The 14,950-nt window shown below is 45.3% G+C and overlaps 1 protein-coding gene across 6 annotated transcripts in view; it reads right to left on the bottom strand.

Moving 5' to 3' along the window:
- Positions 1 to 2,885: 2,885 nt before the first annotated feature.
- The window catches only part of TMEM150C (transmembrane protein 150C), a 42,167-nt gene continuing 30,102 nt past the window's right edge, over positions 2,886 to 14,950 (bottom strand). For 5 of the 6 annotated variants that reach the window (XM_067556863.1, XM_067556867.1, XM_067556868.1 and 2 more), the window contains 3 exons: positions 13,504 to 13,631; positions 7,550 to 7,727; positions 2,886 to 4,383 (listed from right to left, as the gene is read on the bottom strand). In XM_067556863.1, coding sequence (XP_067412964.1) covers positions 4,175 to 4,383; positions 7,550 to 7,727; positions 13,504 to 13,631 — 515 coding nt within the window. In that variant the 3' untranslated portion in view covers positions 2,886 to 4,174. Of the gene's footprint in view, positions 4,384 to 5,714; positions 6,102 to 7,362; positions 7,433 to 7,518; positions 7,728 to 13,503; positions 13,632 to 14,950 lie in introns of those variants that run through there. The other variant, XM_067556864.1, reaches the window with a different exon arrangement.

The following is a 14,950-nucleotide window of genomic DNA, read 5'->3' as shown; positions in this document are numbered from 1 at the left end:
TGCTAGTGTTTGCATTATCCCTCCAGGGCCCAGGCTCCAGCATCTTTTTATGCAGTCCCAATACTGATAAGCAGGTTACAGATAAGAAAACTCTGCCATCTTTCTTTCAGTGCTGCTATACCTTTCCCATTCTTTCTGGCAGGTCATCTGAGCCTTCTCTTGGAGAGAAAATTGTGTGTTACACTCAAAACCTTCCTTAGCTTTTAATGGGAGTTCTGTGGTTGGTACAAGAGCAGGAGCAGTAAATAGTCTACCTGTTAACAGCAATCAATCACAGGTGCAGCCCAGAGCCTAATTCAACATTTGTAAGTCACTGGTGATTGGTTTACACCCACAACTGTAAATCAGAATGATAGTGTCTACAGCTGTGAAGAATGGGTGTAAAACAGCTAAAAGTGTAAGGGGGTAGAGACTGGCCTATGGGGGATCTTTTAACTCAAGGAACATCAAGCATTACTAGTAAAATGTACACACAGCCCTGCCTCTCTTGCTTGTGCAGAAAAGGTAGCTGTGTAAGCTACTGCATATTTGTGCATGTACTTGTTTTTGTCCCTCCCTGTGCATGTTTTACTGGCACAATGTGACTGCTTCTTAACCTTTCTTTAGCTAATTGTCTCAAACATTTAAGCCAAGTTTTACAACTTTATCTGCTTAAACATGGTCTGAGGAAGGTACAGAAATACAAGCTTAAAGAAATCAGAAATCCTTACTGCTGCCCATGCATTCATAATAGCGTATGCACCCAAATTCATTCTTATTTGAACAGCAAGGAAGGAATTTTCTCATAGTGAACTTGTAACTCATGGATTCTGCCTTGTCCATGATCCTTTCTGCATGTCTGGGATCAAAGCAGGGCCATGCCACAGGAAAACATGTTTCCACCTATCCTGCAGGGGAGAGAGTGAAAATTCTAATTAAACCACCAGGGAGGGGGCAGTTGATTCTACTAGGATGTGCCTCCTCCAGGGAAGGACAACTTTCAATGTTCTGCCACCAACGAAGTACACTAAGCAGCTGCTCACTCCCTGCTGCCTCTCGGAGCCCCACTGAGATCAAGCAGCTCCTGGAAAGAAGAGGTTGGGTACCTGGAGCTAGAATGGACTTGTTCTGCCCCACCATGTACCACCTAGGGATAATTTCCTGGAGTCTTATAAGCACTCATGTGCATGTAGAAGACAGCCCTCCCCCTGAGATGCATTCAGCAGCAAAGGCCCAGGGAAAGCTGTGGGATCAGGTTAGGGTAGGAGGAGAGAGGTGTTGACATATCCTTCTGATGATATAGTTGCTACCCCCCCAAACCCCAGAGAAGCTAGATGTGGGAGAGAGAGTGAAGAGCCTAGTGGGGCATGATGGGATGAAAAGGTGCAGTTCATTAGCTCTCCTGCCACTATTTCCCATGTGTAACTCTGATAAGAGTTTGTGGGCAGATTACAGTAGCTGCCCAGCCTCAAGAGGGGCTGAACATGTGTGGCCCATTGCTTAGTTAGAGGGAGCCTCCCCTAAAGAGAGTCCAATGCAGAAATGTACCAGATTCACAACCAGTACTACTATAGCCATAATCTGCATTCCTGATGGGGCATGGGACTTTAATTAAAGTTGATGTGTACCACTATGTCATGATGCAAAATGAATCTCTGCTCACACTTTGTTCCATTTGTCATAACAACACTGTGTATATGGTAGGAGGGAATAAAACTCACTCTCTCCATAAAAGAAGTTTATTTAGTGGTCATGTTTCAGTGTATATCAGTAATTGTTCAGTTGTACTGAAATGTGCCATTAGAAATACTTTAAGAAATGTACAGTATATCACCAAAAGTCTGAAATTCAGCTTGGATTGCATATAGTCAGTGGAAACATTTCACAAACTTCATTTTTTTCTTTGATAAAATTTCAAAATATAAAATGATAAAAAAAAAGCATTTGATTTTTAAAAACATCACAGTGGACTATTTACAGTAAAACACTTTTTAAACAAAAACATACTCCTCTCTGCTCGATATGCGTGTGTGTGTGTGTGTGTGTGTGTGTGTGAGATTCTCCATCTATGTGCATTTCTACCAGGCTTACCTTCCCCTAGCTATAAAGAAAAGGAAAAGGTACCTGGATTAGATTTACATTACTCTTGAGTCGTCTCCTAATAGATGGTAAACCCATCACCATTTCATTTCAATGACTCCATCCCCTCTCCCCTGCTTGCAACATTCCTTTCCCTGCAAGTGCCCTGCCAACTTTCTTCTTATTCCAAGATAATTATTAAAGGGCCACACTCTGCAGTCAGCTGTAAACCCTCCATTCAGTGGAGTTACTCGGGAATTACATCAGGATAGCAAAAGGCAGAATCTGACCCAAAGTAATCAATGTCATAAGGCTGGTTGAAAATTTTCAATCAAAACTGTTTTTCAGTGGAAAAATTGGGTTGTTCTCCAAATGAAATTTTTCACCGTGTGTGTGTCCTGTCTACAGAAAATGTAGACTTTTCCTGAAAAAAACTGAGCCCAAAGCCAACCAATTTTGATTGGGAAATGCCGGTGCAGTGTCTCATGGGCGTTGTAGTTTGGGTGCCTCATGCTACTGTGCTCATTTATGGGCCTTGTTCCCTAGCCAGACTATAGCTCCCACGGTGCACTGTGGCAACACTTCCAAATCTAAACTTTCAGTTTCTTATTTTTCACCAAAAAGTTACTTTTCTGCAGAAGAAACCTTAATTTTTCAACCCACCCTATAATTTGAGCTCTATTTTACATGATGAAAAGTCTCCTATTTTTGGCCACTCAACCAAGACCCTTGGTAGTTTAGCTCCCTACCCTTTAGGAATGGGATGAAAGCCCTTCTGTTTGGATTTTTGTCTACCCATCACCTGTAACTATTTCTTTATCCTGAAATTTTAAGGTGAATTCAGCCCCATGCAAAGAGCGGGTCCTAGGCTGGTCCACCATTCAAGTCCCAATTAAGCCCTATGACCCTGATCTTTCAACAAAGTCTGTCCAGGTGGATTCCTGTTGCCGTTGGCCTCAATGGAGTTCTGCAGGGGTCTGACCAAATGGAGTCTGTTGGTGAATCGGGCACATAGGTGTTAAGTAGGTAAGTTGAGGCAAGGGCCTCTGAACTGGGAGATTTCACCTTTAGTGCATAAGCAGTAAAATAAACCTACATCCGGTAAAATCTTCCTGAATTATGTTTTGATCATACGTGAGCCAGAGTCTTCACTCAAGGTTTCCCTTGTCAGTGAGAAATGGTGACAAACGCAGCTTTCTAAATATACACAGTATCATATGGAAGCACTAAAAATAAAAAAGCACCCTCTTGGTCCTTGCTGGGCAGAAGAAAAGTTCACATTTAACACAATGCTGTTTGTTCACTTGGGTCCCAGCTGCTCAGACCAAACTGCATTGAGATGTAGCCCAGCTCCACCCACCCTGTTGGGATGCGTTTTGTATTTTCGATGTGGTGCATGTGGGCTGCTTCTGCACCACAAAGAGGTGGGCATCTGCTGTCTACAACTGCATTTGTAGTAATCTAGTTTTGCCCAAACCAGGCCTCCCTTTACCTGCTTTCCAAATGGGAAGAAGTGCCTATCCTTAAGCAAAGGCGAATATGTTTGTGCTTTCTTCTTCCACTGACTGATTCCAAGCCCAGCTGCCGTGGAACCAGCTGGTAATTCTTCCTCACTCCATTATCAAGTTACCCCTGTCCAACAACAAGGCAATAAAAACAGCTGAAACGTGAGACAGGTGCAGTCTAATGGTGTGATTGCAGGAGTAGGAGCCAGCAACTCCTGCGTACTGATCCTAACTGACCTGTCACCCTGGGAGAAGACCTCTCCCCATCTGTATCATGGGAATAATATGACCTATCTCACAGCGGCCTTGTGCAGATTGCTTTATTGAACATCTGCCATAGTATATTTCTAAGATGAATGGGACGGGTTGAGGAGAAAGAGACCCCCTAACACAAACAGCCTTTTTTTTTTTACAAATACATTGGTTTTTTTAGATTTGATCAGATAGGTCCTTGTGTGTTTTTGTTCTACTCTGAAACAGCTGCCCTCAAAGATCGCTGGCAATACCTCTGTGATTGTACATGGAAAATGAACTCGTCAAAAAAGTGTAATGAGGTCATGGGTTAAATCTCGTGACCACGCCAGCTCGCCTGCCATGTGACAAGGGCAGGGCTACACCTGATCTGTTTGATACTCGGAGGCTTCAGAGGGGCTTTCGGAAAAGCTCAGAAAGTTTTCCTGGTACTCAGAGGAAATGATCTCAAATCTGTAGTGCCTGAACTCCACGGCAAAGGTGCCAAAGTAGCAGAGGAAGCACATCACCAAGCCCCACTGGATCCTGGCTGCATGCATATGGATGCCCTGTGTCATCAGGATGAAGTCTGGAGAAGAGCTGTCAAGGAGAACATGCCTGAGTAGCGCTAGTTCTGGATGGGAACAAGTATAGCAGCTCTGGGTTGTTTTCAAATGCGTAAGATGATAAAATCATGCCTTCCTTTTACACATAAATATAACCCACTGGATAGTGACAATCAGTGTGCAATTAAAAACAGTATTTAATAGCGAATCAATGTCAACTATCTAATACCACAGGAAATCGGACAAACGGATATTTGCAAGCCTGTTACATGTGGCAATGCTTTCATGTGGATAATGAATATGCTTCTATTCCCACTTAATAGTGCTTAGCTCTTGCACAGCACTGTTCATCAGTACATCCCAAAGCACCTGATGGGGCGGTGGGGGTGTGTGTGTGTGTGTGTGTGTGTGTGTGTGTGTAGCGTCCCCATGATGAAAAGGACACAGAGAGGTGAAGTGACTTGCTCAAGACCAAACAGCCACTCTGGCATGGCTGAGAACAGAATCCAGTTTTGGATCCCACTCCAGTGTCCTAGCCACAGACCACGCTGCCTCTTAATAAGAATAGGCTCAGTTCTATTTAACCTTATCCTGGGCTAAGGCTAAGCCCACTTATTCCCCACCACCCTCACTTTCCAGATCCTCTGCAAAACCAACCTTTTCTGGGAAGCCTAGAAAGACTGGCCTACACCCTTAAAAATACCCTAACCTGCCCTTTATACTTAAGAAGAAACAACACAGTCTGAGATGGAACCTTCCTCCAAGTTTCTAAAGGCATTTTGCATCATCTGCCTATTTGGACTCAACTCCTTGGGGCAGGGACTGTGTCTCGTGCTGTGCTGAGCATACCACTGGCATTTAACAAACGGACAACACTCCACCGTTACTCTTTTGTCCTACCTACAGTCTTAAAACTAATAGGTTGGGGACCCAGTTACACCACACACTTTTAACCTCAACATGGTTAAAACATTTGGACTTCGCAGGGTTGGAACAGGGTTACAAGAAGATTCAGCTCCTTCCTGCAGCCCAAGATCTAGCCATGCTGGGGGACCTCCACATTGTAACTGGGCCCCTCAACACAGCACAGATGTGACCTTTGACTCTGTTATCCACCTGCCTTTTCTTTCTATAAGATTAGTGATTGATCGCACACGTTCACAGCTAAGAAAATGTACAGCCTCCCACATAGCTTAATGCTCGGGGTTGGATTTATCACACAACAGGCTATTAGAATCTGCTCCTTTGGGCCATATTCAGCTATAATGTAAGCAGCCCCAGTCCCCACTGCAGTGAATGGGAATTTGACTCTAAAGGTCTCCTACTGCCTCCACATTTTTAGAGGGTTGTTCTCAGGTTGTGCCTGTGGGTGAAATTCACCTCATGCAAAGGGCCAGCTCAAGGCCTAGACCCCATGTAAGGCCTATCTGGAGAGTTTAAATGGGACTTCAGTGCTAGACAGACCTGGTGGTGTGGTCCTCTGCACAGCGTGAATAATCACCTGGGGTGAAGTAACCACACCCAAAGGCACTGAGATAATAGGTTTGTGCCGGTAACATTCAGCATGTTCGTATGGGAGCTTCTTCAGAGGTAAAAAAGAAAGATCAACACTGACTCACTGGATTTCCAGCTTCAGCAACCTTTCATAAACCTCTCAGGTTGATGATGTCCTTTTGCCAGACCCAACTTGCTGCAGCTCTTTGTGCAGAATCTTACACCAACCTTTCTGGAACTGAAATTGCTGGTAGAAAAACATGCAAGGATATGAATTATCAGTGATCCACAAGCAAAATCATGAAATAAATCTCTCTGGAAACAAACTTTTATAGCTGGAAATGGGGGAGGACTATGCATTTTTATGTCACTGATATATTTTTTGACATTGAGTGAAATTTCAATAGAGCCTAAGTCATTTAGGAGCTTAAATCCCATTCTGAAAATGGATCTTAAATGCTTTTGAAAATTTTATCTAAATAAATCTTCAAAACACTTCTGATCTTAAGAAGCTCAGCTTCTTTTCTTGTTTTCCTGAGATTTTTCTCCTAAAACATTTCATGGTCTTACACAAGCATTGCTATATATGTCCAATGGTGTAACAGCAACTAGTCACATTGCTTTATCTCTTGGAATTCTCAAAAGATATACAAGTAGTTTTTAACCCACTGCTGACAATCACAGTGAATGAATAGAATGTAAACGTTTGTATGAAGAGACCTAACCAAAACTTTAGCAAGTTACAGCTTTTCTTGGCTCTGTTTCTTGACAGAAATGTGATGAGGACAAAAGGCAATCGTCTCCTGTGATGTCCACTACTGTAGTGAGTGATAAATGACAGTTCTATGAAGTGCCCATCACAATGTATCTGATGCACAGCTATGTTAAAATAGAGTTGGGCCCCATGGCTCAGAGAGAAACAACCACTCTGCCAACAAGAGTTACAATGAAAACTAAAATGGGCAACAGAACAAGCACAACAGGAAGAGCTGATGAAAAAGGGAGGCCAAATGATCACTGATGAAATGACCCAAACCCTGAAGAGAAAGCCCAGACACAAGGGGACTCTAGCAGACAGGCTCCTTCTGAAAAGCACGAAGGCCCCAATCCCAGGCAGCATCCCTTATTCAGGACAGCTTTTAAGCATGTGCTTAATTTTATACGTGTGCTTTCCTGAATCTGTCCAATAATAACAATACTTAGCATTTCTACAGCATTTTCCAGCCAGAGGTCTCAGTGTGGGGTAAGCATTATTCTCCTTGTAACAGATGGGACGCCTGAGACACAGAGTAATTCAGTGACCAATCCAGGTCACTCCTTGGTTACTCAAACCCCAGCGATGAGGGAGAACAGGTTTGTGGTATGGGCAGAGGACACAGACACGGGTGATGGGGGTTCTATTCCTTGGCCTGCTACACACTGTTCCTTCGCAAATGACCTCGAGCAAGTCACAATCTCTGTGTCTCAGTACCCTGACCCGTAAAACAGGGATAACAATATTAACCTACCTCAGGGAATAAACGGGAGGCTAAATTCACTGGTTTCCATAAATGTTTTGAGCTCCTAGGACTGATCGTGCTATAACGAAGGAAACAGGTTTTATATCATACATTATTTTTTAAATCCCCGCTTTCAGTGACCAGCAGATTTGTTATTCTAATTACCTACAGGTCCAGAAAGCACGGCAAAGGATACAAAGGACCACACACAGGGTTATAGTGGCTGACAAGACGACTCGTGGAATTCCAGCTTTTCTTCCTTCATTCTTTAGGTTTATTTTGAGTGTCAAGGCAGACTGAATCCAGCAGGCCAGGGTCCCAAAACCGAACGTCAGGGACGTGCCAACATTATGGATTTCTTCATCACTGGAGAGCTATAAAGAAAAAGGAACTTGTGAGTTTTTTGATACATCCAGAAGACAGAACATCTACAAAAATCCTCGTCATGATCCTCCTTTTTTTTTGGAGACGGGAGAGGTGTAATATTAAAGAAAAATCATTTGGTTATAAAAGGGCGATATAAAATCAACGCTGCTTTCCTACCCAGTTACAACATAAAACAACATAGGTATATGAGAAGTCCAGTTGTTTACAGCCTAGCTGCTGCTGCATGCAGAATTTCCTCCCAAACAAAAGAGCAGCGAGCAAAGCAACATCCTGCAGACATCCCTGCCAACTCTCTGGCGGGGATGTTGGAAAAACCAAACGAAAACTTTACTGCAGAAAATCCTTTGCTGGTTCTCCACTGTGGCCAGCGCATGCTGGGACAGTTCTTTGGGCCTTGGTCAGCGCTGTACTGTGGACATGAACACTGATACTCTTGGTCCAGTCCTGCAGTGAATGAGCTCTGTGCTGATGGAGTCCCGCTGACTTCAATGGAATTCCATTAGGACACAGGGGTTCACCAGCCCAGAGCTTGCAGGACTGGGGCCATACTTATATACTTGCTATCCAGTTGCACTGACAATTTAGGGAAGGCCAAGTCATCTGGGAAGTAACAAGCATGACAAAGGCAGCACAAGCCTTTTGGACTCTGACAAAGTGAAGCTTTTTGGCTGAGAGTCTCAAAGCCCCCAGGGGATTTGGATGCCCAATTCCCATTCAAATCAAAAGGAGATGCATGTCCAATTTGTCTGGGAAGCTTTGAAAATCTCAGACTTTATCTATAAATAGGAATTCACCTGGAAAAAAGCAACCCTGTTGGGAGAGGCTGCAGCTATTTCACAGTGATCAGAGTAAGTCAAATCCACCCTTTATCAGTGAAGTCAATGGAGACTCACAGGGAGTGATTTTGGACCATGACCCTGTCAGATTCAGACTTGGCAAAATGACACATACAGCACTGTGGCTTTTTTTCAAAAGGGCGGGAGCAGCCCATTTGTTTAAGCACCTTGCACACTTTGGATGCAGATATAAATAACAGGTTCATTCCATCTTGTCTTTCAATTTTCCAGCTTGTCCTTGACACAGCAAATGAATTTCACTCCACCCACATAAAGCCTGACTATTATGAGGCTCTGTGTGGGTGAAGTGCAGGAAGCTGAAAGCCAACCATCCACCCCTAGCCCAGGGTCAGGGAGTGGGGCTGCCACTCAGCCAGCTACACCTTTAAGCTTGAAATTAGACAAAAGTTTCTAAACATCAGAGTGATGGAGTTCTGGAACAGCCTTCCAAGGGGACCAGTGAGGGGGCTGGGGGAGGGGGAGGCTCTGAGTTATTACAGAGATTTGTTTCCCAGGTATCTGGCTGGTAGGTCTTGCCCACATGCTCAGGGTCTAATTAATTGCCATATTTGGGGTCAGGAAGGAATTTCCCCCCAGGTCAGATTGGCAGAGACATTGGGGGTAGGGGGTTCACATGCCTCTGCAGCAGGGGTACGGTTCACTTGCAGGTTTAAACTAAACTAGAATAAATGGTGGAGTCTCTGTAACTTCAAGTCTTTAAACCATGATTTGAGGACTTCAGCAACTCTGCCAGAGGTTATGGGTCTACTACAGGAGTGGGTGGGTGAGGTTCTGTGGCCTGCGATGTGCAGATCTGACTAGATGATCATGATGGTCCCATCTGGCCTCAAAGTCTATGAGTCTATGAGTTGTTACTGCAGTCTATGAGCTGGACTAGCAGCACCAGCCCCTCTGAGCTGGTTGCATATGATACAAGATCCATGTGAAATGGTGAATCTGTGGCTTGGCCTCAGACCACTCTAGCCCCTCTTCTACATTGGCCGATGTGGGACCATTTCCACAGCACATGGTCTCCTTTGCATGTCTCTCAGCCAAACTCCCCTCCCATCCCCCACAGCTCCTGTGATGAATGCAGCCCTCTGCACTGGGGTGAGTTTCACCCAGAATGAAACCTTACAAATGCTGAATGCTCGTCAGCACCCTTTAGAGGGGGGGCTCATTTTCAACTGCCCTGGGCTGTCACTTACACCCGTGCCAAGAGACCAGGAACCAAATGGAGAACACGACCCCTCTGATGTGGTCGCATGTTACACGCCCTTTGCATAGGTGTAAATGACTATGCACAGAGCAAGGGAGCAGAATTAGGCTCAGGGTTTTCACACCTTTCTAGCACGGGCCAGGTCACAGAGAGGTCATTACAAAGGTGCTAATGTGGTCTGAAAATGCAGTGCAGACAAGGCCTTCTCATGACAGCCACACTAAACGATTTCCCCTCATCACAAGCCTTGCGCCTGAGGCACTCACCAGCCCTAAATAGCGAATATCCCACACCTCAGAATAGCGACCGTCTCCCGGGGGCATCACGATTTTGAAGCTGACGTGTGAGCTGTGATTTTATGACATGGCATTAGTCAAGCCACAACCTACGAAATCACTGTTTATTGAATAAGCCTGGGAAGTCTCCGCTAAACCTCTGCCACCCCCCCCCCCCCACCTTGCTGGGTAAAATAGTTGAGATGCAAGCAACCGCCAACCTCCAACTGTGTGACATCAGCCAACACCCTGGGTGCCTTGCAATCAGAGTTCCTGGCAGGGCCCAGCACAGCAACAGCTCTGGGGGCAGTACCAATGTCTCCTCACGGCCGTGAAGACAGTGAGTCTCCATGGTTATACTGCTGGACGTCTTCAGCCTTTCACTCGCCCTGCCACAAGGTGCTGCTGACCTGCCTGCATCACACAGAAGGAGCAGCAGCTGGCCCAGCACTACAGTGGCTCTAGTCATTCCTCTCCCACAGGTAACTGCTCCTCCTCTCTGCAGGCCATCACCGGTGGTGTCCCCATAGGATCCAGGCTATCCCTGCTTCTCCTCAGTATCTACGTGAGTCCATTGGAAGAGACTGTGCAACACAAGGGGCTCAGCTGCCAACTGTAGGCCGACGACACTCAACTATAGATCCCATTCTCAACTGACACCATCCCCCCTTCCCCATACTAACGTGTCAGAACGTCAACAAAAAATAAGCTCTTGGGTGAAGACCAGCTGTCTCAAGCTGAGGTTACACTAGTCAAAAAGGGGAAATGCTTTGAAGAGCTGACCAAGACATCGTCTCCACCTTCCACTGCAGGTGCACAGTCCCCATTTGTCAAAATGGATGCAAAGTTTCAGGGTCCTGTTTGACCCTTCCCTGAGCCTGAATGACCAGGTAGTATCAGTTTCTAGAAATGCCTTCTTTCACTTCCAGCTTGTGAGGAAACTTCATGCCTCTCTGCCAGACGAAGACCTGGCCAGAGGGATCCATGCATCTGTCATGCCCAGGCTGGATTAGCGTAATTCACCGCACCTGAAGCTGAGTGGGAAGACAATGCACAATGACATCTCAGTGAGTCAGGCCACTGTGAGCACAGCAGCCTCTGCTTAAGTCCCTCCATTGGCTCCCACACAGCTTCCCATGCCAATTTAAGGCTAGGTCCTATTTTCCAAAGCAATTACTGGATCAAGCCCCAGAGCGACATCAAAGATTGAATTTCATATCTGCACTCTTCTGAGGCACAGCAGATCACAAAGCCCAGGATGAAGCACATGAGAGCTGGCGACAAATCACTCTCTGTCAAAGGGATCTGGCTATGGAACAATCCTCCAGAGGGGACCAGGCAAATCCTGAGTCTGATCACCTCTAGGAAAAGCTGTGAAACCTTCCTCTTTGAGAAAGCCTTTCCACCGTAAGAATGACAATCATAACACTGACCCTCCCCCCACTTTTACCCAATACACCCTAAGCAACCAACCAAACAAAACGGGGGCAGAGGAATGAATAGAATCTAAAATCATCCAAAACCTACCCCTAGAAAAATATTTACCCGCCAAAACGAGAAGAGCCAGAGACTCTATGCAGTCCATTAGGGATCTGGCTGCTGATTTCACGGGGATGGCACTCAGGCACTCTGGTGAGGGATGGAAATATAAAACAGATGGTGTGGGCCAACCAGGGACCAAGTTACCTTTGCTGTGGAAGCTTGTAGTGTGTCAAGCTCTCTCTCTCTCAACATCCCCCAGAGAACAGATCTTATCCAGAGATACTACTGAACACAAGCCATCTATTCTATTTTGTGGTGTTCCCGCTAAGTAATAAACATGCAAAGGCATGTACTTTGGTCTAATAATGACATGCCTCAGTGGTGGTTTGGCACAAGACCAAAGAAGGGTGCTGTTAACCAGCAAAGTATGGCTTTATTACACCAGAATATAAAACATGGAGTAATTTACTGTAACAGCTTCTAAGGAACCAGCCTTCGCTATGTGAGAAAAAGACTAGGAGGAAGGAAGGAGACCTTTGAGATTCTGTTTCATAAAGCTGGCGCCAGGCTCCCACAGATTGCCTTGCACACAGCTGGACAAGCATCGGGCTAGTTCTTACAACATGGGGGTTCCCAGGCAAAACCAAAGCTGCAAGCTGCTAGATAGGGGAAATGGGCAGTGATGTCAATGAAGCTACATGGAATTGGTGAACACCAGCTGAGGATCTGACCTAAAGTAGCCGATCGGGTCATTCTTAATAAACACTCAGACTAGAACTTGTCACAAGCAGACGTGTGATTACTGCCAACAGCTCATACGCTGAGCTACTTTCAGTTTTTAACTTTTTTAAAGAAAACCTACATCTTCTTCCCATTCAATAACAATAATGGGCCAAATTCTCTGCCGACATGATTCCACGGACTTCTCTGGAGTCTTGCCTGCAGAGAATTTGGCCCGATGTGATTTCTCTTGCTTGCTCAGCAGTTAGCAGTCAGTCAGAGCTGCACTGCTAGCAATCCAGTAGGGGGAGATTTTCAAAGACACACAGGGGATTTAAGAACAAAACCTCCATTGACTTTAAATACTTTTGAAAATCTTCCCCTAACATTTCATTTTCACCTAAGAGACAAGCATACACATGAGTACCGTGGACGCATACACACTCTAGAGCAAACTTGTGATGTCTCAAAATGCCAGATGACAACTTGTTTGTAACAACAACGCACTGCAGAACAGAATGAGAACTGCAAGAACTACACCCAGGGCAATGATTCACAGCAGGAAATGCACTTAGTGTTTATATATAAAGTCCCCCTTGTGGCCTGTCTAAGGATAGGCAGGAGACAAAACACCATCATACATTCTCATCATAGGCAGCACCTATCTTCATGGCAGCCCCGCCTGATGTTAGAATAGATGTGCGTGCAAGCTCCCAGGGCTGGCCAGCCTCCAGCACAGTCCCTACACCTAGGCACACGTCTGCCAAAACCAGTGCCTGCCCCTGGGGTGAGGTAGGCTCCCAGCTGCTATTGGGTGCCAGGAGATGGGACACCAGGTGCCACAGATTTAAATCCTGCTTGGAATTGGAGGGTTATTTCTTTGATTTTGATTTAACTGTAAAATGTATTATGAATAATCAATCATGAATACTACTAATGGTAGCTGCAGCCTTCCCTTTGCCCCCAGGCAAGCAATTTAAGAGGCAGTGGCAGGCACAGGTAGTGAGCACGAGGAGGCTGAGAGCATGGACAGCCATGCCAGCAGCTGTACTCCTGTCATGGCAGCTCCAGGAGCATAGAGATCTGTGCTCAGAGCAGGCAGGATTGCCAGCACAGTTCTACCAGGAAAACGAATGCAGCCCTTGTGATATGCACCTGGTAACCCAGAGTTAAAGAATGACACATTTAGTTACCAGTGAGCTGGAGGGAGGGGGAAGTGGGCATGGAGTACCTGGAAGTTGCCAAGTAAGGTCATTCCAAAGGAGGCCAAGCATAATGCAATCAGTCCGCTAACGTTCAGCCAGGGATTTAGCACCTTCGGCTTCAGCTGTATAAAGCGGAGAACAGCAACAACAAGTGCTGAAAAAGGAAACAGAGTGCCAGACGCACAGTTAAAAACACATGCACAGCACAAGTCTCATGGTGGGATTTCCAAAAGCGCTTGACCCCACTCCCAATAAACCACTGGCAAAACTCTCATTAACTGCAATGGGAACAGAGGTAGGCCAGTGCTGAGTGCTTTTGAACATCCCACCTCATGTTTAATTGCAGAAGATACAATAGCACAGTAAGTCCCTCTCCTGTAACTTGGGTAATTCCTTCTTTTCCCTCCCTGCCCCATTATTTATTGCTGTCACTTGTTGCATCTTGTCTAAAACGTAGACAGAAACTGTACCAGACAAGGACTATGTCTTTCTTACTGGTCGGTAAAGCATTTGGCACAGTTTGGATATTACGTACATAACTAATAATAATAGGACTTGAACGAAGTTTTTTGCCATTAGCTACATTTAGGATGAGTTAGATTTGATGATATAACCTCCTCCAGAAGCACACAGCAGGGACCTGATCAAAAGCCCACTGAAGTCAATGGAAAGACTCTCATTGACTTCAGTGGGCTTTGGATTCGGCCCCCCACTTTTCACATTGTTTAATGAAACAAACATTTGAAAAGCATCTTTGCAAATGCAGTGCTAGGGGAAGGTTCTGAATTCTGGGGACTGAAGCCACTGATCTGACCACACAACAGGGACAGCAAAGAAAGTTTCTTCTCACGGCCTTGCCAACATATCACAATTCTGACCTAAAGGGATTAGTCTCTAGAGATGAGAGCTCAGGTCATTTTGAAGGACTATTCCATCCTTGGCCCATCTACTAAGACTGCCAGCAAGGGGGACACCAAGGACACGGAGGTGGGCACCTGTTCACTGGGAACTGAACTAAGTCTGCCATGCTCCTTGTCCATAGCACAAGGCATTTTAGGTCGCCAACACTGCATTTCATACAGGGCTCAATAACATCAATGTCATTCTCAGATCACTCCTAACAAGATCAGTGCTTGGCAGACTGAGGCAGGGAACTGCCACTTGTAAGTGAGAAGGCTGTTTCCTAATGGGAAAAGAGCTAAGAGAGACATGTTAGCTTTAAGAAGTCACAGAATCATCTTCCTGGCCTAAGCATAGTGACTGACAGCAAGACATGGGGAACAAGAATTAGCACATCTAGACAAACCCAAATAGGAATTATGGTTGGGATTGTCAAAGGAGTCTAAAGAATTGAGGTGCCTAAATTCAAATGAAATCCAATAGGAGTTGGAAGCCAACATTTCCCTTAGGTTTCTTTTGAAAACCCACTTTAATGCCAGGTATATTTAAGCCTCCTGCACATACAAACGTGTC

The sequence above is a fragment of the Emydura macquarii genome, unplaced genomic scaffold, assembly GCF_026122565.2.
Source record: "Emydura macquarii macquarii isolate MOO-44397 ecotype Brisbane River unplaced genomic scaffold, CSIRO-AGI_Emac_v2 contig_1790, whole genome shotgun sequence".
Taxonomy (NCBI): Eukaryota; Metazoa; Chordata; order Testudines; family Chelidae; genus Emydura; species Emydura macquarii.
The sequence above is the reverse complement of the archived record's forward strand: the minus strand, read 5'-3'. Positions and strand labels throughout refer to the sequence as shown.